Source organism: Coregonus lavaretus, assembly GCF_964263955.1.
Source record: "Coregonus lavaretus genome assembly, contig: HAP1_SCAFFOLD_2017, whole genome shotgun sequence".
In the NCBI taxonomy this organism is placed as follows: Eukaryota; Metazoa; Chordata; class Actinopteri; order Salmoniformes; family Salmonidae; genus Coregonus; species Coregonus lavaretus.
The window spans coordinates 1-12,500 of record NW_028162860.1 but is presented as its reverse complement, the minus strand read 5'-3'; the positions used below and the strand labels follow the sequence as shown (position 1 = coordinate 12,500).

General features: G+C 45.2%; 1 protein-coding gene across 1 annotated transcript in view; it reads right to left on the bottom strand.

The window, feature by feature from the left end:
• LOC311118769 (CBP80/20-dependent translation initiation factor-like) overlaps window positions 1-3,857 on the bottom strand; it is a gene marked incomplete at both ends in the record, with an annotated part of 72,619 nt that extends 68,762 nt beyond the window's left edge. The window contains 2 exons of the mRNA XM_084193549.1: window positions 2,344-2,417; window positions 3,735-3,857. Of these exons, the coding sequence (XP_084049675.1) occupies window positions 2,344-2,417; window positions 3,735-3,857 (197 nt within the window). The remainder of the gene's footprint in view (window positions 1-2,343; window positions 2,418-3,734) is intronic.
• Window positions 3,858-12,500: the final 8,643 nt, after the last annotated feature.

The window sequence follows — 12,500 nt, the reverse complement described above, 5'->3', positions numbered from 1 at the left end:
CAAGACCTACAGGAAACGTATGATCTCTGTAATTGCAAACAAAGGTTTCTGTACCAAATATTAAGTTCTGCTTTTCTGATGTATCAAATACTTATGTCATGCAATAAAATGCAAATTAATTACATAAAAATCATACAATGTGATTTTCTGGATTTTTGTTTTAGATTCCGTCTCTCACAGTTGAAGTGTACCTATGATAAAAATTACAGACCTCTACATGCTTTGTAAGTAGGAAAACCTGCAAAATCGGCAGTGTATCAAATACTTGTTCTCCCCACTGTATATATATACACATACATACACACACATATAGATATACACATATATACACATACATACAAACACACATATATATATACACACATACATGCATACAAACACACACACACACACACACACACACACACATATATATATATATATATATATACACACATACATACATACATACATACATACATACATACATACATACATACATACATATACACACATACAGTGGGGGAAAAAAGTATTTAGTCAGCCACCAATTGTGCAAGTTCTCCCACTTAAAAAGATGAGAGAGGCCTGTAATTTTCATCATAGGTACACGTCAACTATGACAGACAAAATGAGGAAAAAAAATCCAGAAAATCACATTGTAGGATTTTTAATGAATTTATTTGCAAATGATGGTGTAAAATAAGTATTTGGTCAATAACAAACGTTTCTCAATACTTTGTTATATACCCTTTGTTGGCAATGACACAGGTCAAACGTTTTCTGTAAGTCTTCACAAGGCTTTCACACACTGTTGCTGGTATTTTGGCCCATTCCTCCATGCAGATCTCCTCTAGAGCAGTGATGTTTTGGGGCTGTCGCTGGGCAACACGGACTTTCAACTCCCTCCAAAGATTTTCTATGGGGTTGAGATCTGGAGACTGGCTAGGCCACTCCAGGACCTTGAAATGCTTCTTACGAAGCCACTCCTTCGTTGCCCGGGCGGTGTGTTTGGGATCATTGTCATGCTGAAAGACCCAGCCACGTTTCATCTTCAATGCCCTTGCTGATGGAAGGAGGTTTTCACTCAAAATCTCACGATACATGGCCCCATTCATTCTTTCCTTTACACGGATCAGTCGCCCTGGTCCCTTTGCAGAAAAACAGCCCCAAAGCATGATGTTTCCACCCCCATGCTTCACAGTAGGTATGGTGTTCTTTGGATGCAACTCAGCATTCTTTGTCCTCCAAACACGACGAGTTGAGTTTTTACCAAAAAGTTATATTTTGGTTTCATCTGACCATATGACATTCTCCCAATCCTCTTCTGGATCATCCAAATGCACTCTAGCAAACTTCAGACGGGCCTGGACATGTACTGGCTTAAGCAGGGGGACACGTCTGGCACTGCAGGATTTGAGTCCCTGGCGGCGTAGTGTGTTACTGATGGTAGGCTTTGTTACTTTGGTCCCAGCTCTCTGCAGGTCATTCACTAGGTCCCCCCATGTGGTTCTGGGATTTTTGCTCACCGTTCTTGTGATCATTTTGACCCCACGGGGTGAGATCTTGCGTGGAGCCCCAGATCGAGAGAGATTATCAGTGGTCTTGTATGTCTTCCATTTCCTAATAATTGCTCCCACAGTTGATTTCTTCAAACCAAGCTGCTTACCTATTGCAGATTCAGTCTTCCCAGCCTGGTGCAGGTCTACAATTTTGTTTCTGGTGTCCTTTGACAGCTCTTTGGTCTTGGCCATAGTGGAGTTTGGAGTGTGACTGTTTGAGGTTGTGGACAGGTGTCTTTTATACTGATAACAAGTTCAAACAGGTGCCATTAATACAGGTAACGAGTGGAGGACAGAGGAGCCTCTTAAAGAAGTTGTTACAGGTCTGTGAGAGCCAGAAATCTTGCTTGTTTGTAGGTGACCAAATACTTATTTTCCACCATAATTAGCAAATAAATTCATTAAAAATCCTACAATGTGATTTTCTGGATTTTCTTTTCTCAATTTGTCTGTCATAGTTGACGTGTACCTATGATGAAAATTACAGGCCTCTCCCATCTTTTTAAGTGGGAGAACTTGCACAATTGGTGGCTGACTAAATACTTTTTTCCCCCACTGTATATGGATAAGACAGCAGCGAGTACTGTTACAAAAACCGAATACCGCTATTAATCTCTCCTTTATAGCCATCCATCCCATAACACAATGCCATGGAGAAGCCTATTGAAGTAAACGCACTTGACTAGCTATGCATCTGTATTAGCTAGAGATATCATTCATATGTAATAGGAGTCATCCTCAGTGTGTGTGTTGTGATGGGGGTGTGTGGGTGGAGTATGAGTCAACAGTGTGCATGACATACCCATGAGAGTCCATGGTGTTAGCAGCCCAGATATCAGTACCCAGGATGTCAAATGACCCTTCTCTGTTCCCGTTCTGAAAGACAACACACAACTTATTACAACAATGTATTACCTGTACATCACTATACAGAACACGTTTACTACTACTACTACAGCTTAATAGTGATCAAAAGGGTTCTCTTTATTGTCACAGTGCTAAATTGAAATAACACTCAACCTGCATACTAACACACCCTGACATTGATGTAGCATTAGTTCAAGTCCCCTTCAGTGGAAAGATAATCATCCCGTCACTTATTATTACTACTTGAGAGGCAGTGGAGGCTGGTGAGTGGAGGACGGCTCATAATAATGTCTGGAACGGAGCAAATGGAATGGCATCAAACACATGGAAACCATGGAAACCATGTGTTTGATACCATTCCACTCACTCTGCTCCAGCCATTACCGCGAGCCTGTCCTCCACTCACTCTGCTCCAGCCATTACCGCGAGCCTGTCCTCCCCAATGAAGGTGCCACCAACCTCCTGTGGTGAGAGGGACGGGAGGGACATTATTTGGAAACAAACATTTCTGGGACACAAATACTGCAGTAAATCTTTAGCTGGTCCGTCACAACATGTACTGTATGTTGGTAAATTACTGATGTGTTTTCCCATAGGGAAGGAATGCAGAGGGAATGCCAGACCTCTGAAAGAGGGGGGGGGACAGAGATGACCATAGAGATAGATCATATTTGTATCTGTGCCATTATGGCATATTGAGTCCTCTATCTATCTCAATGGAGCAGACACACAACTCCTCAGGGAGAGACATCCTGGAGCCTGACAGAAGAACCAGAGGGCATGTTGCCCCTCCCCCACCCCCTCTGCCCCAAACCCTGCATTAACCCAACATTACATAACATGGAACAAGGTAAGCCAGTACCATTGAAGACTTTTCATGCACAGCATATTATACCCCTCTTCAGTAAGGTGATGCATGATAAGAGAGGGTGGGGAATGTCCTTACGACCCCTGATGACCTCTGATAGTAAATCACGTGGTGCAGAAGCCTGCAGTAGCTTTCTTATTGGTCCCTTGGGACAAAAGAGAGCGAAACAGGACATATTACTGTGCGTGGGGCAGAGGTGGCCGGTGGAGGAAGAAATCGGACGATGCGCTCATACTGGCTGGAAGAGAGCCCCGTCCTCTGATTTCTTCCTCCACCGTCCACAGCTGGTGTGGGGGTTCTGTGGTGGTGTTGGTGGTCTGATGTAAAAGCAGCAGTATGGTTAGTTACCAGTACCTTGATAATACTGTGTTTGTGGGGGTTAGGGTTGGGGAGGGGCGGTTAGGGTGTGGTGGTGGTCTGATATAAAAGCTGTAGTATGGTTTGGTAGTTACCTGTACCTTGGCTGGCCCTCTGAACTGGTTGTTCCTCCCTCTGCTACCGGACCTGGAGCCTGAACCAGGCCTTGAACCTGAGCTGGGCCTGGACCCTGTACTGCTATTACTACTGTGATCCCACTCATCCTGCAGAGAGAGGAAGATCAATACCATATCAACTCGTCCTCTGCAGAGAATGCAGAACATGTGCTATGCAATGCTGATTGTATTGTCAAGAAGACCTATTTCTAATATCTATGAGGGAGGAGAATGGACAGTAAGGATCCAATATATTCTAATCAACAGTTAGCGGTGTGGGGTAATAAATGGAGATAGGTCTGTGACTGCTGCCGAGTCTGGAGACCATTTACATGATGAATGTCTAACCATCAATACTGTAACGTGGGGGGGAGAGAGAGAGAGAGAGAGAGAGAGAGAGAGAGAGAGAGAGAGAGAGAGAGAGAGAGAGAGAGAGAGAGAGAGAGAGAGAGAGAGAGAGAGAGAGAGAGAGAGAGAGAGAGAGAGAGAGAGAGAGAGAGAGAGAGAGAGAGAGAGAGAGAGAGAGAGAGAGAGAGAGAGAGAGAGATAAAGAGAGAGAGAGAGATAAAGAGAGAGATAAAGAGAGAGATAAAGAGAGAGAGTGTATGAGAGAGAGAGAAGAGAGACATGGGGTGGTTTACTGGTATCCCAATTAGCTTTTGCAGCAGCAATTCTTGCAGGGGACCACACAAAAAACAAAACATGACAAGTAACAAAGGACAGTCACACCAATGTAAAATACAATGGTATACAAACAATACAACTAAAATAATAATGTTTGTGTAGATTGTGTTGGAGTGTGATATAGTGTGTCTGTGTCATTCACAGTCCCTATTGTGCCATGAGATGTTTCATTTTTTTTTTTTTTAACTAGTTAAACTCTGAGGGGCCTGGTGAGTTTGGGGGGTACCCCCTCCCCCAAATACATTTCATCAGAAAATAGAAAGTGACAAACCTTTTAAAAGCTACAGGCCTTGTCTTTTTGGAAATCGAACTCAAATCTTACTGCTGGCAATGTCATAAGCTCCCCCCTCCCCCATAAAGGCCATATTCATAGAGTATGCAATGTAGGTCAAGTCATCAAAAGCATTTAGTATGCATGGAAAAGGTATTGCCTGATGGTCATTGTAAAGCAATGCATTTCCTTCTCCATTCACATTACCTTGAATGCATCCTTCAAATGCTCCGTTTAGCTAGCTCATCGTTTACAATAGGAAAAGTGAACGGGAAAAGAAGTTTGAAGTTTCCTCACCTGTCTGTGTCTTATTTCAACAACAAAAAACTCAATTTTACATTTTAGTCATTTAGCAGACGCTCTTATCCAGAGCGACTTACAGTTAGTGAGTGCATACATTTTTTTCATCAACCCTCCATAACTTGAAAGCCCTGATTGCCAAGGTCATTTTAAGATGTCAGCCTTGAAAATCCATTGAGCCATTTTGGCAGTGACTCAATACCCAAACCAGAAGCAACTGGTTTCAAGTGGCCAAAATACATAATGCGATCTCCTACTGCCATCTAGTGGACGAACTGGGAATCAGACAGAGTTTGCGCATGTTTAGAGCGCCACCGTTAGGTTAAAGATCTGAGAAATGTTTTCCTTTAAATTCCTTTTGGAACAGTAATTGGTGATATATTTTACCTCAAACTGTCAAGAGACCCCTGAAGGCATGTCATGTGGGGTATGCATGTTATTTGATTATGCAGACAATCTGGAATGTTCATCACAGTAATATTTCTCTTAAAAACTAGAAGAGAAGCAGTTAATCTCTCATCAACCCTCAGCCAGGAAAGACTGGCATGCATGTTGTTCATGTTAGTTCTGTATGTGCAGTTAAGGGCAGGGCGTGCTGCTCTGTTTTGAGTCAACTGCAGCTTTGCTAGGTCCTTCTTTGAAAAAACCTTTCCAAGCCAAAACTTCCTATCATAACTGATAACCGCTACACACAGCCTACATCGTTGTCTCCATATTAGCTAACGTCAACACAGCTACAAACCCGCTACAATCATGCAGTACAGTGTACAGTCAGCAAGCAGTTCAGCAGTTACACAGGCGGGCCCCGTTGGCAATAAATTAATACAACCAAAAGCTTACCTTGACTTGGAAGAGTTCCCGTGTTGGATAGCCATAGCCAGCTAGCTAACATAGCATCCCTCTCTGTTTGAGCTGGGTGTTTGAGAAGGCTAAACTAACTGTAGCTTATGCGTTCAGTACTAGATTGGGTGGACAACATATGAACATATCAGCTCATGCTGCAAGAGCTCTGATAGGTTGGAGGACATCCTCCGGAAGTTGTCATAATTAATGTGTAAGTCTATGGAAGGGAGTGAGAACCATGAGCCTCCTAAGTTTTGTATTGAAGTCAATGTACCCAGAGGAGGATGGAAACTAGCGGTCCTCCGGCTACACCATGGTGCTACCCTACAGAGTGCTGCTGAGGCTACTGTAGACCTTCACTGCAAAACAGTGTGTTTTAGTGACGTGAATATATTTAGTATAGTTTTATCTAAAAAGGATAACTTTAATGTTCCACTATTTTTATGAAATTCACTGAGGATTGTCCTCCCCTTCCTACTCTGAGGAGCCTCCACTGAACCGGACAGTAATCAAGATGGGACAAGACTAGAGCCTGAACAACTAGAACAGTTGATTTGTGTGTCAAAAACACAGAACATATTTTTTATAAACAGAGATACCCCTCCCCATCTTCACAACAACTTTGTCAATATAACTTGACCATGATAATTGACACACACAATGTTATACCTAGGAGTTCATCTTCCTCAACTTGCTCAATGGTGACACCCTTTATGCACAATTCCAGTTGACATGTAGGTCATGTTTTTAAACAAATACAGTGCTTTTAGTTTTAGATACATTTAAGACCAGTTTATTATTATATCACCCATTCTGATACTGACTGTAAATACTTATTTAGAATTTCAGTTTGGTCACTGGCTTTGGGTGCTGACATGTAGAGTGTGGAATCTTCCGCACACATAGTCATTCTAGCTTTGTGTAAGACCAGTGGCAGATAATTTGTAAAAACAGAGAAGAGCCAGGGACATGGCACTGTACATATCTGATATTAGAGAAGATTTCACTGAAGAACAATCTCTGGGACCTATTGGATATATAACTCTCCAACCATGTAATGGCAGGTGATGTAAAGCCATAGCAAGAGAGTTTATAACAATATATGATCAATAACATCAAAGGCTGTACTGAAATCTAACAATGATCTTCCAACTATCATCTGATTCTCCATTTATTTTAACCAAATCATCGGTCATCTGAGTCAGTACAGTAGAAGTTCAGTGCCTTTCTCTAGATGCATGCTGAAAGTCAGTAGTTACCTTGTTCTCTGAAAAATAGCATTGTATTTGGTCTAACACAATTCTCTCCATTGGTTTACTAGAAGCAGGCAGCAAACTGATTAGTTTCACATTAAGGTTGTCTATACCTGATGGCTTATCATTATAAATAATAATAATAATAATAATAATAATAATAATAATAAGCCATTTAGCAGACGCTTTTATCCAAAGCGATTTACAGTCATGCGTGCATACATTATTTTGTGTATGGGTGGTCCCGGGGATCGAACCCACTACCTTGGCGTTACAAGCGCCGTGCTCTACCAGCTGAGCTACAGAGGACCACTATTGATGGTTAACAGTTGTTCCACCTCTCCCACACTTATTTGACCAAATTCAAAACAGCAATCCTTGTCTTTCATTACTACACCTTTAAACAACAATAGGATGGTTCACTGTTCAATGTTGTCATTTCACTTCTGAGGTTTTCCACTTTACTAGTGAAATAGTCATTGAAATGATTGGCAATATCCAACTTTTTTGTTATAAATGACCCATCAACTTCAAAAGTACGATGGAGATGAATTGGGTCTCCTGCCCATGATATAATTTAAGGTACTGCAAAGTATTTTTCCATTGTGTTTTATGTCATTTATCTTGATTTGGGGGGGGGGGGGGGGGGGCTGACTGCATGCTGCGGAGCTGAGTAGAAAGAACGGCCTTCTCTCTGCCTGAAACAAGTTGACTACATAAGGCAGTCAGCCAGTCAGTGTTTTGATCCAGTGGTTACAGTCACACCCCCCCCCCTCTGCCCCATACCCTACTACAGACTCACTGCCTGCCTGCCTGGCTGGCTGGCTGGCGGATTGTGGTCTGGTGTCCCCTTCCCTCCAAGACAACCACAAGGGAGTGACTGAATGTAACATTCCATTTCATGTAATTTGATTATTTCATCAGTGCCTCTCTCAAGTCATTTGTCAGACTTAATGCAGCCGCCTCATCCACCCCAACGACAGCCTTGGGTTACAGTGTGTGGGAAGCAGGGTTTGGAACCAGTTCAGGGAACAGAACAGATTAGCAGGGGTTGAAACCGGAAAATAATTAATTTTGCTAGAACAGAAAAGGAACCGGGAACGAAAGTGATCCATACTGTTGCGGAAAATAAGTTATTTTAAAAGCATGGAAACCGGTTAATAACAATCTTCTACGTTCCAGGCATTTTTTTCTAGTCCCACAAAAAAAAAAAAAAAGGCTGGCAAAGCCCTCTGTCACTCAGAAACATATTCCAGCGTCTGCCTGCAAGCTGAAAATCTTTGCCAGTGTGTGCGCGTTTAGACTACCTGCCCCGCCCCCCTCTGAAGCACAGGCTACAGTACTGACGTTAGAAGCGGGAGAAGATAGGGAAAGAGAAGAAGAATGGATTAACTTGTTCATTGCTAGTTAAGGATACTATAGGCCTAGTTATCACGTTTCACGTTGGATTTATTAAATACAAAAAGGTAAGACATGTTTTTAATTCTGGTGCCGCACTGCACACACAAGCTTGTTAGCTAGCTAGCTCAAACGACATTCGAAGTTCCTTCATAGAAGCCACTACTCCTCTGTATAATTCTGTGGACCTAATTCAGATAATGCATATCATAAGATGCCTAGCGCTTCAAGCCTGCTCCTCAACCCTCTCTCCCCACCCATAACATTTCAGTCACATCTTGCGCCATAGGCTACACTTCTCTGTCCATCACGCATGTAAACAACTAGCTTACCTGCTCTATCTGCACTGGTTGGTGAAGTCATTTAAATGAGCTAAATGTAAAAAACTGTTGATTTCACAGGTTAAAAGGGAAGGATACAAACCGGTACTTTTTCAGGGTTCCAACCTGTTCATTACTTTATTTTGCTGGTCAGAAACAGTGGAACGGAACAAAAACAATTGTGGTTCTGTTCAGAACTAAACGATTGGAAAATAATTTCAGTTCCAACCGCTGGTGAGAAGGGAAAAACCTTTCAGGCGATGAAGAATAATCTCTCTCCCTTTCCTGTGAGTCCACAGGAACAGCTGAGAGGGAAAAATACTAGGGATGCATCCCCCTATGGGCCCTGGTCAAAAGTAGTGCACTTTATAGGGAGGGAGTAGGGTGCCATTTGGTCCGAAGGCTAAAATCAACACATTCTCATAGTGCCTGATCAGCATATGAATAGCGCTCTGTTGCTGGGAGAAATATGGGAGTAACATGAGACATGACTGTCGAGATTGAAATTGAAAGCTAGATCCTCTGTGATCCCAGAGAGAAGTAAAAGCATTCAGTTACACTGCTGCCCTGAAAACTACTGCCCTTAATCTCTCCCTCAGAAAGCGACACAGGCACAGATGCACACACCACACACACACACTAACCTATAACCCTCTAGCAGACATGTCTTTACCTGACTAGGAACAACCCAGTCGTCCACAAGACAGCCTCAAGCACTCTGTGTGCAAACAAGGGCTTAGAAAGGACTCGAACTGCTTAATTCAAATGAAAGGGAAGCAAAACGCAGGCGGCAGAGGATGGGGTGTGTGCCCAGAGAAGCACGAGGACAGACAGACTCATGTCCTGCAGCAGCCCTGTGGTGGTTTACTCTCTCCTCTAACACAAAGTCACTTCATCTCTGGGTGACGGTATCATCTAACCTCTATTCTCTGCCTTTATCACCTACAGTACAAACTATTAATACTGACCCAGAAAGACATCTCTTTCATTCCACCCCAGTCACCTCACCATACAGTATTAATGTAGCCTTACCATAGGGTTGGGCGATACGGCCTAAAAATCATATCTAGATTTTTTCAAATGTATGGATTATTCATGATATCTGGCTCATTTAAAAAAAATATGTTCTCTAAATAGGCTTTGTGTACAATAAAGGTCATATATACTGCATTTCAAACAGTAAGCAATAATGTGTGTGTGTGTAAACAGAGTGGAAGAGGTGAAACGAGAGGTTTCACTCTCACCAAAATCTGTCCAAAATAAGCCCAATGCATTTCTATGGGCTTATTTTGGACCTAAGCTTGTCACCTGCCTTCCCGCCTTTGGGACAACGACTCCCATTATTAGAGTGGAGACATGAGCATCTCGTCATTATATACAGATCTCTGGTGTAAATGGGAAGGTGTACAAGAATCAGCACATGAAACCTGATCTGGCAGCCCAGGCTGGGGAACAGAGGGCTTACCCAGGGCAAGCAGTGGACCTTGGCTTACACAACCACACACACTAACAGTGGAACACTACCACACATCATTGGTTGATACAGGAAAAGTATGGAGAGCCTGAGAGACGTGTCTCCCTGAACCCTGTGCCAGCGTTCGCGGGCAAACCCATTCTGCCAGGTCGTCTTGCCAACAGGCGCAGACACAAAGCCGGTGGCGGCACATGGGGGGAAACCCTGTCCTCTGGACTAGTACCCTGTGACATCAGCAGACACTTTTTTGTTTTCCGTTACAAAACGTTTTGCTAAGGTGGTGTAGCCTACTGAACATGAACAGTATACAAGCCCTCAGGGAACAGGGGAAGTGTTAGACAGAACAACATCTACAGTACCATGACATCCCAGGCCAGCTCACAAAGATTATCACTGGCACCATAAAGTCCATGCAAATATGAGAGGGTTAGTGAGAATGGTGTCAATTTATGACCAGCCAGTCTGGATAGATTTCAGCTGCCCAGTGGAAACTCAGTTAGGCCTAGGGATGTGACAACTGGGAAAAGTTATTGGTTTTCTGTTAAACGGTAAGAAAAATGCATAAAATCCCTCTTGAATTGACAATGCAGTAGCGCTGCTGCCAGCAACGGTTGGGTCTCACGTGCGTCCCTTTCAGATGGTTAAGCATTGCACCTGTACTACCATTACTGTACCTCAATTCAACCTCGCTGTCACTTCGTTTAAGGACGGGTCAGACCAAGGCGCAGCGTGAAATGCGTACATGTTTATTAAACTGAATAAACACACGAACAAAACAACAAACCAAGAACCGTGAAGTCCTCAGGCTAAACACAATACAAGCCTCTAACACGGAACAAGATCCCACAACTAATGAATGCCAACAGGCTGCCTAAGTATGATCCCCAATCAGAGACAACGAGCGACAGCTGTCTCTGATTGGGAATCACACCCGGCCAAACATAGAAATACAACACCTAGAATGAAAGAACTTAGAAATAACAACATAGAACTCCACACCCTGACTCACATACTAGAGTCCCCTGAGTCAGGGCGTGACAGTACCCCCCCCCCCAAAGTGCGGATCCGACCGCACAAACCTGACATAACAGGGTAGGGGTCGGGTGGGCATTCCGCCTCGGAGGCGGATCCGGGCGTGACGACCACATTCTCTCAGCCTCCCCGTTGAGCCCCTGGTCTGGTCTGGTCTGGACTTCGGTGCGATGCTTCCCCTCTCCTTCCTCCCACGATACACCAAGCCCTGTCTGGACCCTGGTGTGGGAGACCCGAACCTGGAGAGGGGCTGACATCTGGGTCTGGACTGGAGCCGCTGACCGGAGATGGACCGGGCACCGGTGGAGCGGACTGCTCTGGCTCCAGAGTGGAGCTGCTGACCGGAGCTGGACTAAACCCCGGTGGAGCGGACTGCTCTGGCTCCAGAGTGGAGCCGCTGACCGGAGCTGGACTGGGCACCGGTGGAACGGGCACGGGCCGTGCCGGACTGGACACACGCACCACTGGTCTGGTGCGAGGAGCAGGCATGGGCCGAACGGACTAGGAACATGCTCCACAGGTCTGGTGCGAGGAACAGGACGGGCCGGGCCGGACTGGCGACACGCACTACTGGCTTGGTGCGGGGAACAGGAACGGGCCGGGCCGGACTAACGACACGCACTACTGCTTGGTGCGGGGAGCAGGAACGGGACGGGCCGGACTGGGAACACGCACCACTGGCTGGTGGGGGGAGCAGGCACGGCCTACCGGACTGGAACACCACCACTGGTCTGGTGCGAGGAGCAGGAACGGGCTGGAGCCGGACTGGCGACACCACCACTGGCTGTGCGGGAGCAGGCACGGGCCGTACCGGACTGGGAACACGCACCACTGGCTTGGTGCGAGGAACAAGACGGGCCGGGCCGGACAGGGAACACGCACCACTGGTCTGGTGCGAGGAGGCAGGAACGGGCCGGGCCGGACTGGGGACACACACCACTGGCTTGGTGCGGGGAGCAGGTACGGGTCGTACCCGGGCTGGCGACACGCACCACTGGCTTGGTGCGAGGAGCAGAACGGGTCGGGCCGGACTGGGGACACACACCACTGGCTTGGTGCGAGGAGCAGAATGGGCCGTACAGGACTAGAACCGGAGCAGGATATACTGGACCTTGGAGGCGCACTGGAGACCCATGAGCGTTGAAGCCGGCACAACCCCGTCCTGGCTGGCTGCCA